The 24,671-nt window shown below is 44.3% G+C and overlaps 1 protein-coding gene across 1 annotated transcript in view; it reads right to left on the reverse strand.

The window, feature by feature from the left end:
- NUP214 (nucleoporin 214) overlaps window positions 1-24,671 on the reverse strand; it is a 3,229,616-nt gene that overhangs the window by 3,068,140 nt on the left and 136,805 nt on the right. The window contains exon 2 of the mRNA XM_044058190.1: window positions 5,204-5,399. Within this exon, the coding sequence (XP_043914125.1) occupies window positions 5,204-5,399 (196 nt within the window). The remainder of the gene's footprint in view (window positions 1-5,203; window positions 5,400-24,671) is intronic.

A 24,671-nucleotide genomic window follows, 5' to 3' on the forward strand; every position in this document is an offset into this window, starting at 1 on the left:
TTCCAACCTGTTCAGCTGAATGCAATAAATCCTGTAAATCCTTATTTTCAGCACAATCAGCAAACATCATTTTCTGTTTAAGTAATCCAGTAATATGCTGCTGATACTTCAACATATGAAACTGGCAGTTTAAGGCCCTAATGGCCAAAGTTGCAGAAGTATATACCTTCTTACCCTATCTATCCAGCACCCTGGAGTCTCTATCAGAGGGAGTAGAATTTTTGGCAGTAGTAGCTTTAATGCCCTTGGGCCCCTGTGAAATGGTCTCAGGATCCTTAGTAGGATTTTTGAAAAGGAACGTGAGAGTCAGGGACCCTGTAATATCTATCAGGTTTCCTGGGAGCAGGAGGTAGAGAGTCAGGGGCCAAGCCAGATTCTGGAAATGCATCATCAACAATGTCTAGTACAGGAGGTATGGCTAAAGGCCTGTGCTGGGGCAAGTGTAAGAAATCCCTAAGCCTCTTTTTAGAAACAGAAATCCTGACTTTGCCAACGAAAATGCTCCCTGAGAGTATGCAAGGTTTCACCAAAAGAGAAATCCTCTGGGGGGGGGGGGGCAGAGGGAATGGAGTCCTCCGCATCACAATCCTCATAGGTAGATAAGGGTATATCCTGGTCATCAGAGGAAATTAGAAGTTATGTACCTACCATAACATTCCATGTTAGTTGTCTTCTCTCGCCTTCTTTCTTGCTGGATGGGTTCGGAGCCGATCCTCGGCCCATACTTGGCACTTGCTAAGCTTGAGAACTCCTTTTACCAGCTCGAGGCAACCCTATATCCCATGATGCAAGGCGAGACTACCTCAGATCTCGTTTGGTAGCTATAGAACCCTGCTAATAATACTAATCCCAAAGGAAGAGCAAAAACTAGCCTAGAAGAACTAGGCAAAAAGTTCCAGAGATAGACTCTCTAATGAAAACTAAGGAGAGTGAATCTGAGAAAGAGAATTTCTTCAAGATCTGTCCAGGCCAGGGGGAAGGAGGGAGGGACGCAAGAAAGAAGGCGAGAGAAGACAACTAACATGGAAAGTTATGGTAGGTACATAACTTCTAAATGTTAAGTTGTCAATCTCGCCTTCATTCTTGCTGGATGGGACCGCGTCCCTAGCACCTGTATCCCGGGTGGCTCAATGGAACAGACTCTTGAGTACTGTGGAACCAAAACTGGCTCTGTCCCTGGAGGCCAAATCTAATTTATAATGAGAGACAAAGGTATGAGGAGTGGCCCAAGTAGCTGCTGCACAAATGGTATCATTGGGTAGCCTATCCTGAAAGGCTGTAGAAGTGGATAGGCTCCTGGTTGAATGTGCCTTCGGTTTTGAGGGTAGTTGCTTGCCTCTGAGCGAATACACATAAGAAATGGCGGAAGACAACCATCTGGATAAGGTCACTTTCGACACTGGGAGACCTTTCCTGTTTTCTGAATAGGAAACAAATAATTGATCCGATTTCCTGAATTGTTTAGTTCTACGCAAATAATATCTGAGCTGACGATGGACATCCAAAAAATGAAGTTTTTGTTCAGCTTTGTCAGAATAATTAGGGAAAAAAACTGGTAGATCGATGGATTGATTAATATTAGTTTGAGAAACAACTTTGGGCAGAAAAGATGGATTTGTTCTCAAGGATACCCTGTCCTTGTGAAAAACCAAGTATGGGGAACGGATGCAGAGAGCTTGAATTTCAGATACCCTCCTTGCCGAAGTAACAGCCAGTAAGAATATTGTTTTCCAGGTCAGTAACTTTAAGGAGCATGAAGCAGACGGTTCGAAGGGAGGTAAAATCAAGGATGCTAACATCAAATTCAGATCCCATTGTGGAGGAGGATGTTTTATTGGAGGCTTTAGGAGAAAAACTCCTCTCAGAAAAGCTTTGCATAGTCTATGCGACATAATGTTATGATCTTGCAAGCCAACGTGATATTTAGAAATTGCCGCCAGTTGAACTTTAACTGTTGATGAAGAAGATCCTGACTGAAAAACTTCAGCCAGAAAATCTAAAACTGAATGCACAGGTGCAGTAAAAGGATCAATGTGCCTGGAGTTTGCCCATAGGGAAAAACGTCGCCACTTGCTAGCATAAACCGTTCTGGTGGACGACTTCAAGGAAGCTATTAAGATATCTCTGACAGGATCAGAGATCATAGGAAGCCTGGCTAGGGAAGGAAGTGGAGCAACCAAGCAGTGAGGTTGAGAGAACGAATGGCCCGGTGCTGTTGACCCGATTGGCAGATCAGAAGATCCGGAAATGGGTCCAGATGCCAAGGCTGCACCAGGAGGTGACGATGTAGGGTCGGAAACCAAATTTGTCGAGGCCGGTAAGGGGCAATGAGAATCAACTTGGCTCTCAAAAAGATAGCTTTCTGAATGACCTGTGGAATTAAGGGGAAAGGAGGAAAAGCGTACAGAAGTCCCCGGGGCCAATCCTGGGTTAGAGAGTCTCTCAGGGGTTGGCCTGGTAGGGGAAAGAGGGTGAAGAAGTCCGGGCATTTGCTGTTTTGGGGTGTAGCAAAAAGGTCGCAGCAAGGGGTGCCCCACTTCAGAAACATCTCGTCCACTACCGACTGATTGAGAGACCACTCGTGAGGCATGAGAATGGCTCTGCTCAGTCTGTCCGCTAAGAGGTTGGATCTGCCGGGGATGTGCGTTGCTATCAGAAACCGATGAGAGGAGATTGCCCATTGCCAAAGTCTGAGAGCTTCTCGACACAAAGGATAGGACCTGGTCCCGCCCTGTTTGTTGATGTACCAGACTACAGACATGTTGTCCGTTTGAACTGCAATAGTCCCCGAGGGAAGAAAGTCGTTGAGGGCTTGCAACGTTAAAAGCACCGCTCTCATCTCCAGGACATTTATGTGCAGATGGCATTCTGTGGGTTGCCAAGTCCCGTGGACCATCCTGCCCTGATAATGCCCCCCCCACCCGATCAGAGAGGCATTCGTAGCGGCTGTGGCAACCGGGGTAGGGGGAACAAATGGACGGCACTGATGAAGCAGAGGGGAAGATATCCACCAGGTTAGATGAGTCCTGCACGATTGTGTAACCAAGATTCCGTGCCTCATGGGAAGGTTCTGGAATGACCACTGAGTGAATAACATCCACTGCAGAAGACGCATGTGGAAGCGAGCTAATGGTAGAAGTACAATGGCCGCAGCCATAAGACCTAGAACCTTGAGAACCAATCTGGCTTTGACTTTGTTGCTCAGTAAGATGATTTGAACGTATTTTTGGATGTCCAGAATTCTCTGATTTGTTAGTCTGGCTAACATACTGACAGTGTTTAGTTCTGCGCCTATAAAGGTGATAGATTGGCAAGGCAGCAGAGAAGATTTTTCGAAATTCACTGATATTCCCAACTTTTTGCAAAGCTGCAGAGTGTAGTCTCTGCTCTGAAGAAGCTGATGCTTGGTGGTGGCGGAGAGGAGCCAGTCGTCCAAATAAGGAAACACCTGGAATCCTAGACGTCTCAGATGAGCCGTAACCACTGCCATGCATTTGGTAAACACTCTGGGGGCTGAAGTGAGGCCAAAGGGCAGGGCTCTGAATTGATAATGACTGGTCCCTAGCCGAAAACGGAGAAACCTCCTAGAGCGTCTGTGTATCTTTATGTGATAGTACGCGTCCTGAAGGTCTATCGAGCACATCCAGCTGTCCTTGCCCAGAAAGGGCAGAATGGACTGAAGCGTGACCATCCGGAATCTTGCCTTCTTGACAAATCTGTTTAGATTGCTCAGGTCTAAAATAGAATACACACTATCTAAATATTAAGAAAAAAAAGGGAGGGAAACCCTTGAATAAACTGTTTGAAATATCAAACTCACCTGAGTTGGCAAAAAAGAGACCTCTTCGCAAAGCGGCAAACGAGATCTGAGGTAGTCTCGCCTTGCATCATGGGATATAGGGTTGCCTCGAGCTGGTAAAAGGAGTTCTCAAGCTTAGCAAGTGCCGAGTCGGAGCCGAGGATCGGCTCCGAACCCATCCAGCAAGAATGAAGGCGAGATTGACAACTTAACATCAGAAATTTCAGAATCTTGGTCAGAAGTATCATAAGCAAACTCAGTCCTGGGGGAAGACTGACCCCCTGATTAGAGTAATAAGGTCTTCAGCAATTATCATCTGTTTTTTAGGCATAGAGGCCTGACCATGCGGCCTGGGCATCAGTTTTTTAAGCATGGTTTGAAATTTAGGCCATGAAGAAGATGGCGCTGGTTTAATATGCAAGGGGGTTAGGGGGGTGGCCTAATGGTTAAGATGTTTGCCTTACAAACACAAGGTGCAGGGTTTGAGTCTCATAAGGGATAATTGGCTAGACTTAAAATGGATTGTAAGTTAGCCTAGTACTTAATCTATGAACCTATGAAGTCAGCAGGCCTGAATACACCCTCAGAAGCCGGTGCCTGCACAGCGGCTCAAGACCCATCCAAGGTAGAGACATCCGCAGGTTCCACAGTTGAAGCATCTCGTGGCATACCGGACTCCGAATGGGTCTCAGTAGAGGCCTGCGAATCAGAAGTAGCGCGTATCAGGGGCTGCAAAAGCGTCCGAGTACCGGCGAACTGGCGACTGGCTTAGGAGAAGCATCGTCGGCAGTTTTGGACGCAAGCAGCCCGTCTCTGTCTTTGTGTTTTTTCAGAATGTCGGTAGTCGGAAGGCTGACCAAAGACATATCAGGATAATTGAACTGAGCACCAAAATATTTAGAAGTGTACATATACAGACTCTGGATACTTCATGGTTTAAATAAGGCACAAAACCGACAGTGAGGTACGTCGTGGTCAGGGCCTAGGCAAGGAATACATTACGAATGAAAAGCTTTATAAGGTATTTGCTTTCCACAAGTAATGCAATTATTTGCTTTTACTGACATCAGTTAAGAGCAAGAAAAAGTTTCCCCAACGGGGTACTTAGCTTTTAGTTGAAGACTTCGGTTCTGAAAGTCGAAAACGAAAATTTCAGGAGTCGGACGACTGGCACGTGCGAACTGCTTCTGCTTCGGGCACTGCACGGCAAGAAAGACTGATGTTATGGCATCGGCTGCATGTTTTATACCCCCTGACAACCTGACGTCATGGAAGAAGGAACAGCAACTGACACAGGACCCAAGACTTTGTTAATCAGGCCAACTGAGGGTTACCTGCAAGCAGATAACCCAAATGTAATGACTGCAACAGTGAAACATGAAGATCATCATCCAATTCACTTACTTATCTCATTAGGGTCTCCTCCAATCTGGTTGGCAGCTACAATGTCTTTTGTCTGAAAAATCTTCAGTCCTCCTGGGCTACCAACAATTGTCAACCCATATGTATTAGACACTGCCAAAAGACTTGAGCGTTCCTTGGGCAACTCATCAGGTGAGTCAAATACTCGTATCTTCTTCATTTGTTTGAACTGAAAATCCTTAAAAAGAAAAAAAGCAGTACATTACTATACATCTTGCAACTAACAATATCAACCGAACTCTGTTTTAATTCAAGTACACCTTTAGCAGCAACAAGTACCATTTCCCACATAAGCAACACCTCTCCTAAAATTTTTTTCTCCATGGTATAAGCTCCTCTGGCCATACTGTAGCTGTAAAATTATGGAAACAGAAAAAGTAACCATCGACAGCATTCACACTGTCTCGTCTTCCTCATCTTCTAAAGCAAGGTTATGTGTGCTTACAGTATACAGAGCAGAGCTTTATACCAGTAAACACCACTGCTCATGCAATCTAAACAAAATGCCAATCACAAATTCAACTTTATACTATTTAGTTGTTTAATACATGACATTGATAGAAAAAGAGTAGGGAAAAAAGAACATACATAAACTCATAACAGACAAGTACCAACGAAAGTAGCACTAAGACATCAGTTGGTTTAAGTTCTGCACAACAAGAGAAAAACTATTACTACAAAAAATATTACTTATGAGGAAACGGCAATGCAATGTTAATGAAACACACAAAAAAACAGGAGTAAATGACATCTGTGCAACAAATACCAACACATCTGCACTCCCATTACTTTAAAATGTATTACCCAAGTTGACTTGAGAAGGAAGTGAGGATGGAAAGTTAGCAGACAGTGTGGGAGTAAATTACAATTCCTGGGTACACGCAGGAAAAAAGAAGTTATGTCCTTACCATAACGTTCCATGTGGAGTGTTCATCTCGCCTTTGTTCTTACACATGGGTGTCGGAGCCGATCCTCGGCTCCGAGTCGGCTGCTTAGCAAAGCTTTGCATCTAGAAGAAGCTCGAGACCAACCTACCTCCCACAATTCCCTCTGCCTCTACCTCAGATCTAGTTTGCAAAAAAAAAAAAACAATACCAGATCCAGCAATAACAAGGTAATCACCCATAAAGAATACATAAGTACACATAAGGAACGTAACTAGCCCAAGCCAGTAGAACAACAGAGAGACCACTAGTGGGAGACAAACAGACCAGACTTCTAATCCGTACGTTCTTCCAGACCTGAGGGTGGGAGGGTGTGGATGTAAGAACAAAGGCGAGATGAACACTCCACATGGAACTTTATGGTAAGGACATAACTTCTTTATGCGAGAGTGTTCAATCTCGCCGTTTGTTCTTACACATGGGTAGCGTCCCTAGCTCCGTTACCCTGAGTGACTCACAGAAGAACGTTCCTGAGCACAGTGGAACCAAAAGATGCTCTGTCCCTGGAAGTCCTGTCCACTTTATAATGAGTGATGAACGTATGCGGTTTAGACCAAGTGGCGGCTGCACAAATAGTGTCCAAAGGCAGACGAGCCGCATGAGCCAAAGATGTGGAAACTGATCTAGTAGAATGTCCCTTTGGTTTGGTGGGCAAACTCTGATTAGAAGCAGAATAAACAAAGGTTATACAATCAGTTAGCCATTTGGAAAGTGTACGCTTCGTCACTGCCATGCCCTTTTTGTTGTCCGCAAAGGCTATAAAGAGTTGGTCCGCTTTTCTATGGTCTTTAGTTCTATCCAGGTAGAATCTGAGTTGTCTATGAACATCTAACTTGTGCAACATATATTCCAGCTTATTGGAATGGTTTCTGAAAAATGTGGGAAGCTCAATGGACTGATTAATGTTGTTAACTGAACAAACCTTAGGGAGGAAGGAAGGGTTGGTGCATAATGATACCCTGTCTGGGTGAAAAATTAAATATGGCTGCTTAATGGAAAGCGCCTGAAGTTCTGATACTCGTCTGGCTGAAGTGATAGCTACCAGAAGAGAGTCTTCCAGGACAAGAACTTTAAAGAACAGGAAGAAGCTGGTTCAAAGGGTGGTAAAGTTAGTTGGGATAAGAGTAAATTTAGATTCCAAGGAGCTGTAGGTAACCTAACTGCTGGTCTAAGATGAAAGGACCCTTTCAAGAAGGCTTTACAAAGCCTGTGAGCCATGATGGGCTCTCCATTCTCTCCTACATGAAAGTTGGAAATAGCGGCCAACTGAACTTTTAAAGTGGCAGTAGAGGCTCCTTGATGAAACAGCATGGATAGGAACTCCAAAATCTTGTTTAGAGGGGCTACTAAGGGATCTAAATGTTGTGTAGTCGCCCAGTAGAAGAAACGTTTCCACTTGTGTAAATTTTAGTAGTGGAAGCCTTATGAGAGGCTACTAGAATGTCCTGAACCACCGGAGAGAGAAGATCAGACCTGGCTAAGTAGGGAAGCGGAGCAGCCAAGCTGCTAACTTGAGGGACAGGAGTGACGGGTGAGGAGCTCCTGACGAATGAGTCAGTAGGTCTGGCACCGGGTCCAGAATCCAGGGCTCCCGCATTTGGTGAGCTTGAAGAAAGGGGAACCAAATCTGTCGAGGCCAGAATGGGGCAATGAGAATTATAGTCCTCTCCTGGTCCTTGGCTTTCTGAAGAAATCTCGGTATCAGTGGTATAGGGGGGAAAGCGTACAGGAGACCCGGGGGGCCAATCGTGAATCAGAGCGTCCCTAGGGACATCCCCTGGAGGGGGTAAAAGGGCAAAGTAGCTTCTACATTTGGTGTTCATTGGAGACGCAAACAGTTCGCAGCAAGGCTGGCCCCACTTGCGGAAGATCCTTTCCGCCACTATCTGGTTGAGGGACCACTCGTGAGGTAACAGGATGGCTCTGCTCAACCTATCCGCTATGACGTTGGATAACCCCGGGATGTGCGGTGCAATCAGAAAGCGACCCGTGAATTCTGCCCAATGCCAAATTCTCATGGCCTCTCTGCACAACTGGTAAGATTTGGTTCCTCCTTGTTTATGTACCAGACTACGGACATGTTGTCCGTCTGAACTGCAATGGTCCCTAGAGGTAGAAGGGGGGAGAAGTGTTGCAACGCTAGAAACACTGCCCTCATCTGTAGAACATTTAAGTGCAGGTTGTACTCTAAACTGGACCATTCGCCTTGGACTGTTTGTCCCTGAAAGATGCCCCCCCCCACCCTATCAGGGAAGCGTCCGTGGTCACTGTGGCTGTTGGTGTGGGTAACACAAACGGTCGGCCGCTGATGAAATTGTGATTCTGTAACCACCAAGACAGGTGTGCTTTGCAGATGTTCGTAATGTGAATCTCGTGTGTCAGTGGTAACTGTTGGAACAACCACTGTGCGAACAGCAGCCATTAGAGAACTCTCATGTGTAGCCTCCCCATGGGAACTGCAATGAGGGAAGCTGACATGAGTCCCAAGACTTTTGGGACTAGTTTGGCTGGAGACTTTTTGGACAATAGTAGGAGAGAGATGTGTTCTTGTAGGGAAGCTATTCTTGCGGAGGGGAGTTTTAGTAGCAAAGAACGGGTATCTAGATCTGCCCCTATAAATGAAATATGCTGCGAGGGCTGTAACGCAGATTTTTCGAAATTTATCGAAATCCCTAGCTGAACACAAAGGCTGAGTGTGTAGTCCCTGGCCTCTATCAGTTGACGCTCGGTGGTGGCAGAAAGGAGCCAGTCGTCCAGATATGGAAACACCAGGAATCCTAGGCATCTCAAGTGAGACGCTACCACTGCCATGCATTTGGTGAAAACCCTGGTGGCTGAGGTTAGACCAAAGGGCAAGGCCCGAAACAGAAAGTGGCTGGCTCCCAGCCGGAAGCACAGGTGATCTCTGGACACTCTGGCCATTTTGATGTGGTAGTACGCTTCCCTGAGATCTATTGAGCACATCCAGTCGTCCTTCTGTAAAAACGGAAGGATCGATTGAAGTGTGACCATCCGGAACTTTTCCTTCTTCACAAAGGTATTGAGAGTGCTTAGGTCTAGAACTGGCCTCCAGTCCCCTGTCTTTTTTGTAACTAAAAAGAACCTTGAGTAAGTTCCGGATCCTCTTTGGTCCGCCGGGACTGGCTGGATGAGTCTTTTTTCTAGCAGCTTTGAGATTTCTATAGCTGCAGGTTCTCCCAGATGGGGTGGTACATCTGGGAATCTTTTTTTGTGGTAATGGGGGAACTAAAAAGGGAATTTTGTAACCTCTGGTAATAATGCTTTTTACCCAATTGTCTGAAGTAAGGTTTTGCCAGGCCTGAGGGTATAAAGCCAAGTGACCCCCGACTGCCTCCAGAGCAGAACAGTCGGGCCTCCTTTCAGGAGTGCTGGAAAGGCTTCCCAGGGACTGTATCCCTGTCACCTTGGTTCTGCGGACCCCCTCTGCCGCCAGGGCGGCGTCTTCCATTTCTGCCCCCTCCTCTGCCTCTGGGGGGGGCATCACCCTGTGTGCCTGGGAAAGAGCCTTGGGGTTTGCAAAACCACATCTTTCCACCTCGTTGCCCTTTGGGGTACGGTCTGGATGGGGTGGAAAAACGGACTCCGACAGCAGACAGAGTCTTTCCCTCCTGCTCACACCAGGTTAGGGTCTCCTTTACTTTGGGGCCAAAAAGAGTGGCACCATCAAAAGGGGCGTTAGTAAAGGAAGACTTGAAGGCTTCCGCAAAGGAGCACAGGCACATCCAGGATTATCTACGAAGAGCAATCGCTGAAGCTGCAGCCCTACTCGACCCTTCGGCCGCATATGAGATGAGCCTCATGGACGAGTTCACAATAGATGTAAGGGTATTGAGCTGTGCTGTAACCTTATCTGAGACAGCAGCATCTGTACTACCCTGGAGGGTATCTCCCAACTCTTTGACTAGATCCCTCTGTAATCGTGTGAAGTGTGTCAAGTAGTTCAGCGATCACATGGAAAAAGTCGCTGAGCTGAAAATGCGCTTCCCATATCTGTCCATGGTCCTAGAGTCTCTGTTAGGAGGATGAACAGACAAGGAAGATTCGGACATCTCCTTTTTTGTGGCTGCTGCCCCCACCATAGCGTCCACTGGAACTCCCTTAGTGAGGTATGACTTATCCAGAGGGGCAGTTATATATTTGTTAGGCTTCCTGGGAACTGGCTCCACTGTGTCAGGTGCCTCCCACGCCCTTAGAGTAATTAATTCCATTAACTCATCGAAGGGCGGAGTGACCCAGGAGGAAGAAGGGAGAGCACCAAATGCCTTCAGCAGAACAGACTCATCCTCAGAAGGGGGTAGGGCCTGCCAATCACCTCTCTGTTTCAGGATCTCCAGGATGTCAGAAAAGGAGACATCCTCAGAGGGTGATTTTGGGGACCCCTCTGACTCATCTAAGTCAGTATCCGATGTTAAGGATTCTTGTGGAGAATCTAAGTGCCTCCTCTTGCACAATCTTTTCCTCGGAACGTCATCGGGGGGGCATCCGATGAGGCCTCCGAGGAAGAAGGGACTCCCTCTGGGAGTGGCTGAGACACTGGTGCTCGATGCTTTTGTGTAGTCGTGGGTGCAGAAGAAGACAACGGACCTTTACAGGAGGGAGAAGTTGTTTTTGCTGAAGTGGTTGTCTGAGAAGACAATACCTTCCTCATAAGGTCGAAGGCCCCCGGACCCCGAGCAGAGGAATCCCCCGGTTCCGAAGAACGCGGAAGTATCTCCGACGCAGAGGCCAAGGGCATCGACCCCAAGGACGGAGCCGAAGTGATCTGTGCAGAGGCGCCGAGGGGGAGAGTCGGCACCGAAACATCGGTTCGACTCTCGGTCCCGGAACCAAGGATAGATCGTCGGCTCCGCGAGTCAGGTAATGGTTCCGACGGAGTCTAGGTCAACGGTGCCGACCGAGGAAGGGAGGGTTCCGGCACCAAGGGCTCCACTATCATCAGATCAACATCTCCCGGCTCCGAAGGCTAAGTAGGCCTCCGAGGAGGATCAGATGGAGATAAAGGAAGGCCGTCGAGGCTCGACACCAATTGAGAGGAGACCGAAATAAGCTTGGACAGGGCCGTGTTCTCCATTAACTTCTGCACCACACGATCTACGTCGGTGTTGGAGAGGGGCCTGGAAGATCGAGTCGAAGGAATCGAGGATAGTGCCGACCTCAATAGAGCAGGAGGTGGAATCTCCGTCACCGGTTCCCAGACTCGAGGCTCGATGACAGACAGAAGTTCGACACTCGGCCCCGAAGTCTGCGGAACCAGTGAACGAACCTTAAACGAAGAACTCTGAGCCGATGACATGGGCTCCGATGTCTTTGACTCCTTCGAGGATTTAGAAGCCTGGTCTGACTTGTCAAGAGCCTCTTGGAAGGCAGGCTTCAAAAGACCTCTATCCATAAGCTTCCTGCGTCTATCTGTCATGACCCTTCCACTAAAAGAATGACAAATAGAACAGTCTTCTTGTAGATGGAGAGGGCCAAGACAGTAGACACAGGAGCTATGATTGTCGGTGACAGACATCTTTTGCCCACACTGGCACCTCTTAAATCCTGACTTAGCTTTTTCAGACATCTCTGTAAGAAAAAGTACTGTACACTATCAATAAAACTGTCAAAATAGGTTAGTAAGTCCACAGTCACAGCAATAAGATTGCAAGTATCAAATTCCTAGTTCAGTAGTAGGTGGGGTAGGCCCTAAAGTAAACCTAAACTATGTATATATATATATATATATATATATATATATATATATATATATATATATATATATATATAAAATATATATATATATATATATATATATAAATATATAAAAGTAGTTAAAGGATAACCAGAGCGCACACACACACACTAAATATATATCTCAAAGAATCCTAAGATTTTCAAGAAAAAAGTTAGCTTATCTTCCCAGTTGGTCAGAGCTCTTCAAAAACGATGCGATCGGTTGCAGCGGCAAACTAGATCTGAGGTAGAGGCAGAGGGAATTGTGGGAGGTAGGTTGGTCTCAAGCTTCTTCTAGATGCAAAGCTTTGCTAAGCGGCCGACTCGGAGCCGAGGATCGGCTCCGACACCCATGTGTAAGAACAAACGGCGAGATTGAACACTCTCACATCATGTTGTTCTTTCAATTCCACTGTTCTAAGATAAAAAGTGTCATGCATGGAATTGTACCAAGTACTTAAGTCATTCATTCCACAGGAATATAGGAATGCAGGCTGTTAAATTCCTCTACAGGCACAATGGTTCATCCTGAAAACGTGTTTTACAGAATCCATTTCTAAAAATTATAAATGAAACAAAACTTTCATAACTCTTCAATAGTAACAGTTATTCAAAAGTAAAGACAATAACACACTTAACAGTCTCTTTTTACACAGGGCAGTCCTTATTTGGGCATTTGTATCCTACAGAAAAAAAAATATGAAAAATGGCAAACGTCCTGAGATTTTAAAGGGGAAAAAAAGCAAGCTTCCTTTAAGAGTTGCATAAAACAGTTATTATGAATCTAAAACACCTAAATACTACAGGAAATAGCATAAACTCAAATTCTGTAACAAGCTTTTCTTTTGGCAAAAAACTTCAAGTCCTGTCCTTTGCTCTGGTCATGAAGATGGTTTTTCCTTATAAAATGAATAAGCTCTCAGACTGCACTATTACTAGCCACTGCTTCTGTGTACTGGCCCCAGAACTATGTCAGTCACTTCCTCCTGATTTGACGGATTATACAAAGTACTCCCTGTTGTAGGTTCATAGGATGATACTAGGCTACTGGCCCGGAGGCCCTCACAAGCCTAGCCAAGAATTTTGCCCATGTTCCTTCAAAGTCAACATCGGTTTCCCCTGTCCAGCAAGGACACAGGTGGGATCCCATGGGTGTATTTTCTGTTTCCAATCTAGTCGTCCAGATTCCTCTCAAAGGGAGCTAGAGAAGTACTCTCTGCTTGACAAAGAGAGGGAGTCTATTCCACAAATAGGGGAGTCTTTGGGACACAAATCTATCCCACCAATAAGTTCTATTAAATGTCACACACCAGGTTAAGGTCTTGTGTGCTGGTTGTGCAAGTGGAGTTTGTTTTATGGATATGCAGCAACTCCATCAATGCTTGGTCTGAAATGGCCTTGTATACCAGACACAGGTCACCTCTGAGCAGTCTTTACCAGACTGAGTAGAGGGGCAGGGCTTTTAGCCTATCTGTATAGGATAGGTGTTTGAGACTCTGGATTTTCCTGGTCAGGAACCTCCGTGGTCTCTCCAGCTGCTGGATGTGCTTGACAAGGTAGATGCCGAAGGTGGGCAGTGTACTTAGTAATGGGTCTGATAAGGGAGGAGTACAGGGATGTTAGGACCTCCTTGTTCCTGGATGAAATACCCTTATTTATAAGGTGGGCCATATAGAAAGCCTTCTGTACAACAGAGGCAATGTGGTGGTCAAAAGTCAGGTTATCAACCTGGGTACTCAAGTCCCTCATGACTGACTGACAGTGCTCAGTACGTTATTAAAGTGACAATTAATGGGGATGACATTTTCCCCAAAGGAGGATAATGATGCATTTCTTGGCATTCAGTTTGAGGCCATGCTTCTGGCACCAGTCATTAGTTTGGGTAAGGCCCTCTTGGAGGATGTTCACATCACTAGACAAACTTGGTCAGCCAAAGACCACTGGTTTTGGCTTGCACCTCAGAAAAGTATATCCCAAACAGTAGAGGCCCCAAGACCAATCCTTGGGGTACACAGCTCGTTACGGGTCTACAACTAGAGGTGGCTTCCCCTATTTTGACTGAGTGGGTTCCATCAGTGAGCCAGTTCGCAACCCATCTGGTAACATGGCAACATAAGGGCTGATGCCTAGCTGGGAGAGTTTATCTATTATGCCCGAGTGGGGAATACTGTTGAAGGCTTTGGCTAGGTCAAGGTAGGCAATGTGCACTGTCTTCCTCTTGTCCATGGCTTTGGTGACTGTTTTGAAGAAGTCGACCAAGTTTAACAGGTATGCTCTCCCTTTGACAAAACCAAACTGTGTAGGGTCAAGCATTTGGAGGTTGCCAATCTCCTTGTTTAGAAGGTCCATGATAATGCATTCCATGGCCTTGCAGATCATGCTAGTTAGGCTGATGGGCCTATAACTGCCTGGGTCAGTGGACGCTCCAGCTTTTTGTGTACAGGGATGACAGTTGCTGTCCTCCATTCAGCTGTTCTGGCCACAGTTCAAATACTACTTACAAAAGCAGTTGGAATGCAACTGTCCATCTACAGGATACGTCATATACACAGTGTAATACCTTTACCTCCCATCTAGCTGATAAACCCCACAAACTCACTCATCCCAAGATGCGATTCACCTTACCACACAATTACTGCCTAAACCCATTACACATAATCTAGTCCCCTCTTTCAGCTTACTGGTCGCTATTAACTTTCATAACCTATCTACCACTAGCCATATCTCCATCACTTCTATTACGACTACTTCAACTGTATTCTACCTTTTCCATTCCAATTACATAACTGAAATTATACTTGGTTTGTTAGATCTTCTAATGTATACATTGCTTATCAGATTGTTCTGGTACATTATGATATAATCCAAAGCTGAGCCTGTAATTGGTCATTGTTTATCAGTGTTCTACCCAAACAAACAACTTTCCCACTTAGCACATGCGAAAAGACAGTAAACCTGGTTTAACACATACATCACCACAATACCCTTAGTGTTGACACTCCAAACTTAGTTTTATAACTGCCAACAGCCACAGATGTCACGCATCATTTTTGTAAATTTCTGAAAATAAGGGACAATCAACAACCACTCCAGCCTGACACCCTGCATCTGCATTTTGGTTGACTGGAAGACAGACTCGAATAAGACACCAACCAGCATTCTGCCATATTAACTTGCTGAGCTACTGGCATAAGTGTACAATCCGAGAGTCATCTTTCTGCAAAAGAACTAAACAGAAGTCACGCATTAAATGGACAATTTGTTCAAACTTATGGGGCTGATGTCCATTTCAAAATGAAGAAATGCCCATCATGGTTCCAAGTTCTCTTGCAAAGTATTGGTAAACACAAAAATCTCTCAGTACTTTATTTCAAAATGAAAAAATTGTATCACTGCATCTGCCTCAAATGATTTGTTTGTACTTCTGCCACCCTCTTCAGAGCATTAGCTCATTCTTCCCTCCCAAACAGGCTGATTCCCTTCCCTTCAGCCACCAGAAGAGTTTAAATGTTCTCTTGAAATCCCACCTTGTGCAAGAGAGCTCTCACCCAAGACAGAGATTCCTGACATTTTCAGAGAGACCCTACAAGGATAAGAACGTTGTCCACAATAGAAAAAAGTAGATATCCCGTAGCCTGCAATGAGCTATAACTGGAGCTAGACACTTCATGAGCACTCTAGAACACTCTAGGTGCACTGGATAGTCCAAAGGGTAAGGCACAGAACTGATTATGTGATCCAGACACACACAAAGTTAAGAAACTTCTGAAATCTGGTTGAATAGGGGTGTGATAAGCACGACTGTTACTAGGAAACTTGAATGAGGAAGGAAAGGTAATTGGTTGCAAAGTGACAGCATTGTGAACTAGAGCACTACATGTTTAGGAAACAAAAATCTACAACTGGTCTCCAAACATCATCTTTCTTTGGAGTTAAAAAGCATCCTTGACTAAAAACTTCTTCCAAACTGGGAAATAGGAACTGGTTCTATCAGCACCTGGGACAGAAGGAGATGAAGGACAGAGGGAAAGTCTGCACTGGTGTGTGCGAAATTGCCATCTACAAAGGCTGGGCAACCTCCCACTGCAGTCTGTAACCTTGGAGAATGACTTTCAGACCCCATCTGTCTGATACCAGAGATGAAAGTGAAGATTCAGACTTTCTGGGAGGGAAAGGAAAAGTACAGTTGTGTACACTTACCATAAATGTAGATGTTAAGAGTGTATTCACTGTTGCAGTCATCACATTTGTGTTATCCCTGCCAGGGTAGCCCTCAGACGGCCCGAATACCAGAGGCTAAGTATTTCTACATCAGTTGCTGTCACTACAGGACTGACATCAGGTTGTCAGTAGTATAAAGTAAGGCAGCCAGTGCCATTACGTCAGTTTTTCTTGCCCTGTCAAGAGCCCCCAAGCGGGATCCAGGATCTGGTGGAAGAACCCCACCAGTAGAAAGAAAATACCAGAAAGTTCATTGTAAGGAGAGAGAAAAGGGGGATGGAGGGAGAGAAACCAAGACTGCAACAGTGAATACACTTGAACATCTACATTTATGTCAAGCGTACACATCTGCACTATGTTCTTAGTATTTCATTGTTGCAGTCATCACATTTGGATCGATTCCCAAAGCTGAGGAAAAGGGTGGAGGCAGTCAAGAAGACTAGGGGCTGGCTAGGATGCCCTGCAAGACTGCAGTGGCAAAGCCTGCCCTAGATTTGGAGAAGAAAGGCAGGTGGTAATGCTTGGTGAAGGTGTGAACAGATGTCCATGTTGCAGCCACCAGGATGTCCCTGGTGGGGACTCCTCTGAGGAAAGCTGCAGAGGGGGAGGCTGCTCTGGCAGAGTGAGTCCTGACCCTCTTAGGGAGAGGTTTCCAGTGTTGCTTGTAGCAGAAACTGATGCAGTGTGCTATCCATTTGGAAATGGTTTGTTTGGATATGGCTTTGCCCTCTGCTCCTGCAGCAAAGTTGACTAACAATTGATCAGCCTTTCTGAATAATTTAGTCCTGTCTAGATAGAATCTGAGCTGTCTGTGCAAATCTAGAGTGTAGTATCCTTTCTCCCTTATTTTGTGGGTTAGAGAAAAAGGTGGGCAAATGAATGGATTGGTTGAGAGCCACACTGGACACCACTGTTGGCATGAAGGATAGGTTAGTCCTGAGGGACACCCTGTCAGCATGGAAGATGATGAAGGGCTCCAACACCCATGAGTGCTTGTAGCTAGGATACTCTTCTGGCTGAAGTGATGGCCAGAAGCAAGGCTGTCTTCCAGGAGATAAACTCTAACTCTGCTGAAGCTGCTGGTTCAAAGTGGGGCATGGTAAGCTTTTCCAACACAAAGTTTAGGTCCCAAGCTGGGGTAGGTGCTCTTCTGGGTGGCCTCAAGTTGCTAGCCCCTCTTAGGAACTGTTTAATGAGAGGGTGTGAGAAAAGTGGTTGCTCAGTGTTGAAATGAGCAGAGATACAGAGGCATGAATTTTAGAGGAAAAGGAGAGACCACTGTGTAGCAGGTCAGTTAGGTAATCTAGGATGAGAGGTAGGGAGGGCTGTGCCGTACCAGCTCCCTTAGCCTGGATCCAGGTGCAGAACCTTTTCCATTTGTCAGCATAAGACTTTCTAGTGCTAGGGTGTCTGGCCTCATGTATAACATCTAGAACCTGTTTACTGAGATTGGCAGCTTGTTCAGTGGTCAGGGAATAAGCCAGGCTGCCAAATTGAGGGTCTGCAATTGGGCATGCATGACTTCTCCTTCCCTCTGGGTTAGGAGGGTTGGGATCTGAGGGAGATACACACTCAAGTGCGCTAGCCTGTGTTACATATTTATTGCATTTTTCTGCTGTTTGTTGCAAAAAAAAAAAAAAAAAAAATTATCCTTGTTTCCCATCTTTCCTGACCTAATGTAGTCCAAATATAAGCTTTGCTGTATTCTGGACTTTTGGAAAGTTCCTGTGTTGCCCATTTCCTTTCTTGGATAAAGGGAGGCTTCTTTGTTCACCAGTCGCAGTGGGGAGCTTAGAGCAGCCTATCTATCGCTGGAGGAGTTTTCCCAGCACAAGAATCTGGTAGTCTACTTGCAGTTTTGGGCCAATGTCTAGCTCTTTCAAGTCCCCCTGTATAAAACCCGCTTTGGCGCGGTTTGTGCGCTTGTTACTACTCAGCCAAGCTCCTTGTGGTCCTGCAGAGTGGTGCTAGCAGCAGAGAGGCTAAAAGAGCGACTGCTAACCTGATAAAAGTGTTTTTTTTCTGCTACTACCTGGGCGACTGTCCGATCTAGCTAAACTGCAAGTATTTCTGCTTCTTGAACTGTTTTAAACCGTTTAAAGTTGTTTTTGCACCTGCACTTTTAAAGTTTGTCCTGTATGTTGCATTTACCTGTTGAGGCTACACACTCACGTGCGCTAGCCAGTGTTACATATTTACTGCATTTTACTGCTGTTTGCTGCAAAAAAGAAAAAAAAATTGTCCTCGTTTCCTGTCTTTCCTGACCTAGAGTAGTCCAAATAAAGGCTTTGCTGTATTCTGGACTTTTGGAAAGTTACTGTGTTGCCCATTTCCTTTCTTGGATAAAGGGAGGCTTCTTTGTTCACCAGTGGCAGTGGGGAGCTTGGAGCAGCCTATCTATCCCTGGAGGTGTGTTCCCAGCACAAGAATCTGGTAGTCTATTGGCCGTTTTGGGCCAATTTCTAGCTCTTTCAAGTCCCCCTGTATAAAACCCGCTTTAGCGCAGCTTTGCGTGAGGGCAGCGCCGCTTAATTGGGTGTAAACCATTCTCGGCTCCACAAAGTCTGCTCTTCACTTTTTCCCTTAGAACTGATCTAGTTCTCATAATAAACACCCTATTCCCAGTCTAAAACCTGGCACTTGCTTACTAAAGCAATTTTAGAAGTCAGCACTAAAAAATTAAAAGCACTACACCCTCACAAACTCCCCTTGAGTACTTTGTTCCCCATTGGCCCTTTTTTTCAATTATAAAAGGAATTCCCAATACTATTCTAGCATGTCCAAAGGTCAGTTGTCAATCTCCTCTCCAGTCCAGCTGGTGAATGTGGGAATCTTGAGGCAATATTACAACTGCCTCATGTACACAGACAACCCTCTCCTCCTCCCAACAAATTCCAACACGTGAGAGATGCAACCATATAGCCAAACTGGAAGCTAAGCTCTCAACTCAGTACTGGCGTAACCAGTCAGGAGGAGAAGGAAACCACACTCACTACAATTCCAGTCTCACACAGACCTACCACGACAGCAAACCAAACACATAAACACACAAAAACATACTCGGAGGCTCTAAAAAAAAATCTGCCTAAGCAGCAGAGACCTCCAAAGCAGACACCCAAGCAACCGCTACCCCAAAACAAAACACGTGCAACACACAGCTCACAAAGCCAGTGTGCAGAACAGTCACAGCCCTTAAGGCTAAAAAAAACACACCTGATACACTTGTAATAGGTGACTATAGTCAGGCACACTGACGTCCCGCTCACCAGGCTGAACAAGGAGAAGGTCACGGTGAGCTGCCGGTCGGGCACTAGGATCCGCCACATAACACAAGCACTCAGGTCACTCCAAGGCAAGTACAAATATGACTCAGTCATTGTCCATGCTGGTGTGAAAGACCTGAGACGTACCTCCCTGGACTATATGAAAAGAGACATAAAGGAGCTCTCTGAGCATGTAGCCAGGCCAGTATGACCCTGACCTTGAGTAGCATCTTACCCCCACCAAGAATGATGCCACAATATGAAGACAAGATGATCAATTTCAACAATTGGCTTACGTACTGGTGTCATTCAAAGGGGATCCAATGCCTGTCTGCCTGGGATGACATGCTCGACAAGCCACGATGCTTCGCTAGGGACGGCTTGCACCGGTCACCCCTGGGCTTTCGGATATTGGCAAAGACTCTTGCCACCCCCATAGTGCCTTTTTTAGGCAAGGCTCAAAAGACAAACCCACCTCCATAGGTATCACAAGGGATAAGAAACTAAGAGTAATGCTACTCAACGCCAGAAGTCTGAACCTCAAGATGCACGCACTCGAAACTCTCCTTAGCATGGAGAACATAGATATCTGTGCAGTAACAGAAACCTGGTTCAAGGCTCCCGAGAGCACCCCAGCACTACCAGGTTATACCTAATACCATGTTTTTCGGCCCCAGAACATGGACCGAACCACAAAAGGAGGGGGAGTATCAATATTCGTCAAAGATACCCACACCTCCAGGTTGGTGGCACAGCACGAAGCATCAGAGACTATCCATGGTGTAACAGTGGGTAAGACTGCCTTCCAGTTTATAGCCTGCTACAGACCACCCTCCCAAACCCAGGAACTCCCCTCGGCCTTCCTGAGAACACTGGAAAATATGAAGGTCTCTCCAAACACCATTATATTAGGCAACTTCAACTACCCTAACATAGACTGGGAGCATTATTCTAGCTCCAACTCCCTAGCCCGAAGGTTCCTAGAATTTATAAACTCAAATGCTATGGAACAACTTGTTCCCACACCCACAAGAGGGGAAAACATACTGGACCTGATTGTCACCAATATGGGGACTCTATGCTCCAGACCAGAAGTGTGTCCCTCACTGGTAAGATCAGACCATAAACTAATCTCACTAGATATTCACATCCCGACCCCAGCCCCTGCCCAGAAAACCACAGTGATAAACTTCTCTAAAGCAAATTTCACACTCCTCAAAACCGAGGTGGAATCCCAAGCCCCCGGGCCTGTGGAAAATATGGCTCAGACCGCAGAATCCTTTATAAACGCATTCTATGAACACCTTCAGGAATGCATGGATCATGCAATCCCAAATCAAACCAAGACCCAATCCTCCAAAGTTAGGCGTCCTGTCTGGTGGACCCCAGCCATAACAAAGTAAAAACTGTAAAAACCAACGAACCAGAAAAGGAAGAGCTCCGACCAAAGAAAACCAGATCCGTTAATGTATAAAAGCAGGTTCCTTAGTTTATTGTATTAAAATCCCCAAGTAACATAAAGCGCTTTTCGTCATACCATATAGGATGACTTCTTCAGATGAAATACAAGTAGCAGCCCCCAGCTTATATACTACATTCAGCACCATTATACAAGTTAACAAAACTCAATTACTTAATGAGAGTCACTTATTAAAAGAGTGGTCCGCCCTTTGAATTAAAAGGGCGATCCTGTATTTTACCTTCTAAAAAAGCATGTATTTAAGTCAAACCAAGAACTTTACCATCTTCTGTCACTGACTTATCCAACCAACTATGAACTTTGTAAGCCTTATAAATAAATTTAATAAATGAGGTCCACGGAATATGTACAATGGAAAATCCAACTTTATGAAGTAACCTAAAGTTAGATTTAGTTATTTGATATCTAAGTAAGCAAAATAATTACTAAGCTTATATAAGAAAAAGGAAGTAAATCAGTTTTTCTTATATCTGAAGAATTGATTCCTACTTTTAAAGTAATGTGATTTGGAATCTTAATTAAATTAAAATGAAATAAAACCGTAGTTCTTTGTAAGAGATGCATAGATCCCATAGTATCTCTTAGGTTATTTAGGCTGAAGAAACAGTCTTGTAGTAATCCCAGTCCCCAAAATAAGGTAGCCTTATAACAAACCTAGTATTGATGAACTAAGAGTGAGGTATTATCTGTTAAGGCTCTTGAGTTTTAAGAGGCATGAAATATTACAATGATCATTTAATCCAGGTTCCATGAAAGCATTCGTTCTAAGTTGCCAAGATAATTTGTGTTCTTCAAGCAGTAAATTATATGGGCCTCTTCTACTGTCAGGTTTAATTTGGTCGAGGCCCACAAATTTAAAGCTGTGGTCAGGAAAGGCGGAAATGTGTTTGCTCAAGGCATTGTCCAGTTTCATGTTGGAGATAGCGTTGACGTGCTCATATATCCTATCTCGCAGTCTCCTTTCCGTCTTTCCTATATAGAAACATGTACATTTGGAGCATAAAGCTCCATAAACCACCATTTTGGAGTTGCAGTCCAATTTGGAATTGAGGGTATAGGTCTTGTTGTTAATCACCTGCTTATTCCCCTTCATAATATATTTACAGTAATTACAACAACCGCAACAAGCGGTCCCTTTATCTTTAATATTGTGTGCCCGCTTCTCTAAAAGCACTTTTAAATTTTTACCCCTCCTGTATGTAATTTTGGGGGGAAAACTAAGAAGTGGGGAACACCTTTTGTCATATGAGAATATGGCCCAGTTTTTATCCAATATGTTTCTTATCATATTGCTTTCCAGGTTAAATGTTGTAATAAATCTAAAGGGCCCCATCGGGATATTAGTAGTAGACTTAGCTACCCTAAGGTCTAGCTCGTGATGGTCGAGAGTCCCGCCGTTAATATTGATTGCCTCATTCATTTGATCTTGGTTGACAATTTTATCCCCTTGGTTGATATGTAAATTCTTTTCCTTTAGTAAGGGGACTATTGTCCCATTATCTCTTTTCATTTTAACTTCATCGAAAATAACTTTAAGGAATGCTCTAGGGTACCCCCTGTGGTGAAACATATTTTCGATAAGTCCACATTCAGAAATGAAGTCATCATCCCTTGTTACCATCCGAGCTACTCTGATGGCTTGCCCTTTAACAATAGCTTTCTTTTGACTATAGGGATGTAGACTCGTAAAGTGTAGGAAGGAGTTACTATAAGTAGCCTTCCTATATATCTTTGCAAGAAATTGTCTATTTGCTCTATCTTTTGTTAACTCAATATCAAGATAGTTAATTGTTGTTTCCTGAAAGTCAAAAGTAAATTTGAGGAAACTTGTCGTGTTGTTCATATAATCAACTAGTTCAGTTCCTGTGTTCTTATTACCATGGAGACAAATAAAAATGTCATCCAGGAATCTGGTATAATATTTGATGTTGTCTACAAACTGATATGAGTTCAAGATATATTCACTCTCCCAGTAGGCCATAACTGTGTTTGCAAAACTGGCTCCAACTGGGGACCCCATGGCTACTCCACATTTCTGCAAGTAGTAGCCATTGTCAAAAAGAAAAAAGTTGTTAGTCAAGATTATATCTAGTAAGGATGTAACTAGATAAACCTCGTTGCTTGGGGCACCCTTTTTGACCAAGTATAAGTTCACCCATTCGAGACCGATGTCATGTGGTATTGCAGTATATAAATCAACTACATCCACTGTGAGAAAATTAAAATCCTCATTGAATTCTATACTGTCAATTTTTGTCAAAAAGGCCCAAGAGTCTTTACTGATTTGAGTTTCATTCACTAAATATTTTTTCAAAATATTGTCGACTAATTTAGCGCTTGCATAGGTTATAGAGTTTCTTCCGTCAATTAATGGCCTAAATGGAGGATTGTGTAAATTTGTATGTATTTTTGGTGTTGCAAAAAATACAGGAATTCTAGGCCATTCACATTTGATATAGTTGTACATATCTATGTCTATATAACCCTCAATAAATAAGTCGCTAAAATAGCTCTTTACCAGTCTATGTGCCCGGTTCATTTCATTTACACTCACTTTTAAGTAAGTGCCATTGTCAAACATAGTTGAAACTCTCTGAATATAATCATAATAATCGAAGAGGGCAAGTCCCCCTCCCTTATCTGGTTTAATTGCCCTCACATTAAGAGTTCTAAACAAATTAAGGAAGTCTTTTTCTTCAACAGTAGTGTTAGATTTCCTGTAGTTTTTGTCATTGTTAAATACTTTATTTTCCTTATTAGCCAAAGACCTCAAGTCTAATTCCATAATGTCCTCGAATAACTTGAGGGTTGGATCCAAGGGAGGGTTATAGTCACTTGGAATGTAATAAGTGGAAGTAGTATACTCAGATTTACCCAAGAGCAAGTGTAAGTTGAGTTTTCTTACAAATAGTTTCAGATCTTTGATGCTCTCTACTAAGTCCATGTGTTGGTTGGGGATGAATGTATAGCCTTTGGCCAAAAGTTCTACAAAGCAGGGGTCTATGTTAAGGCTAGAATAATTATATATTTTAAAGTCCCCTGTTCTGTTAGTAACAATCGTAGGAAGTTCAATCTCGTGGGTTATCTCCTCGGTTTGTTCAAGGGGCGCTGGTTGTTTTTTTGAGCCTTTTGATTGTAATAGGTCTTTTTAGGAATGGCTCCTTGATATGCGTAACTGAAGTTGTCCTCTTGGTCATAATAATTAGAATTATGACCATCCTTCTCTTTATTTCTCCTGAGTCGATTAGACCAAGTATTACCTTCAGCTTCTGCATTGTTTACTTCCATGAGGTTAGAACCAGAGTCCCTGTTGTTGGAATTCAAGTCATCAGTTTCTATAACTTCATCCCCTTCACTTATTATGTTAGTCACCCTAGAGTTCGTTTGGGACAAAGGTGGTTTTGGGTAAGCTGTGTCATTCTCATATGCAAGTCGATCCCTTGCCATTTTCTTATTTTTGTTAGCTTTTAACCTTATCATAAGCTGGTCAATAGTTGAAAAAGATCTGTCGTAATCGTACTTGTAACGGGGAAACTCAGTATTGGAAAGAATTTCCCCGTTCAGTTCTTTAACTTCATTTGATAAGTCAGTGATCTGCAGAGTGTAATGCTTAACCATGATTTTAAGTAAGCCAATACCCTGCGCGTCAAAAAAAGCTAGATAAGTCAGTGATCTGCAGAGTGTAATGCTTAACCATGATTTTAAGTAAGCCAATACCCTGCGCGTCAAAAAAAGCTAGAAGTTCTCTATGGAAAAGGGAATTGGCTACCAATCCCGTAGGAAATACATGGTAGCGCAAACCCTTAGGA

This window comes from Protopterus annectens, chromosome 16.part0 (assembly GCF_019279795.1).
Source record: "Protopterus annectens isolate FY-2018-M chromosome 16.part0, PAN1.0, whole genome shotgun sequence".
Lineage (NCBI taxonomy): Eukaryota > Metazoa > Chordata > Ceratodontiformes > Protopteridae > Protopterus > Protopterus annectens.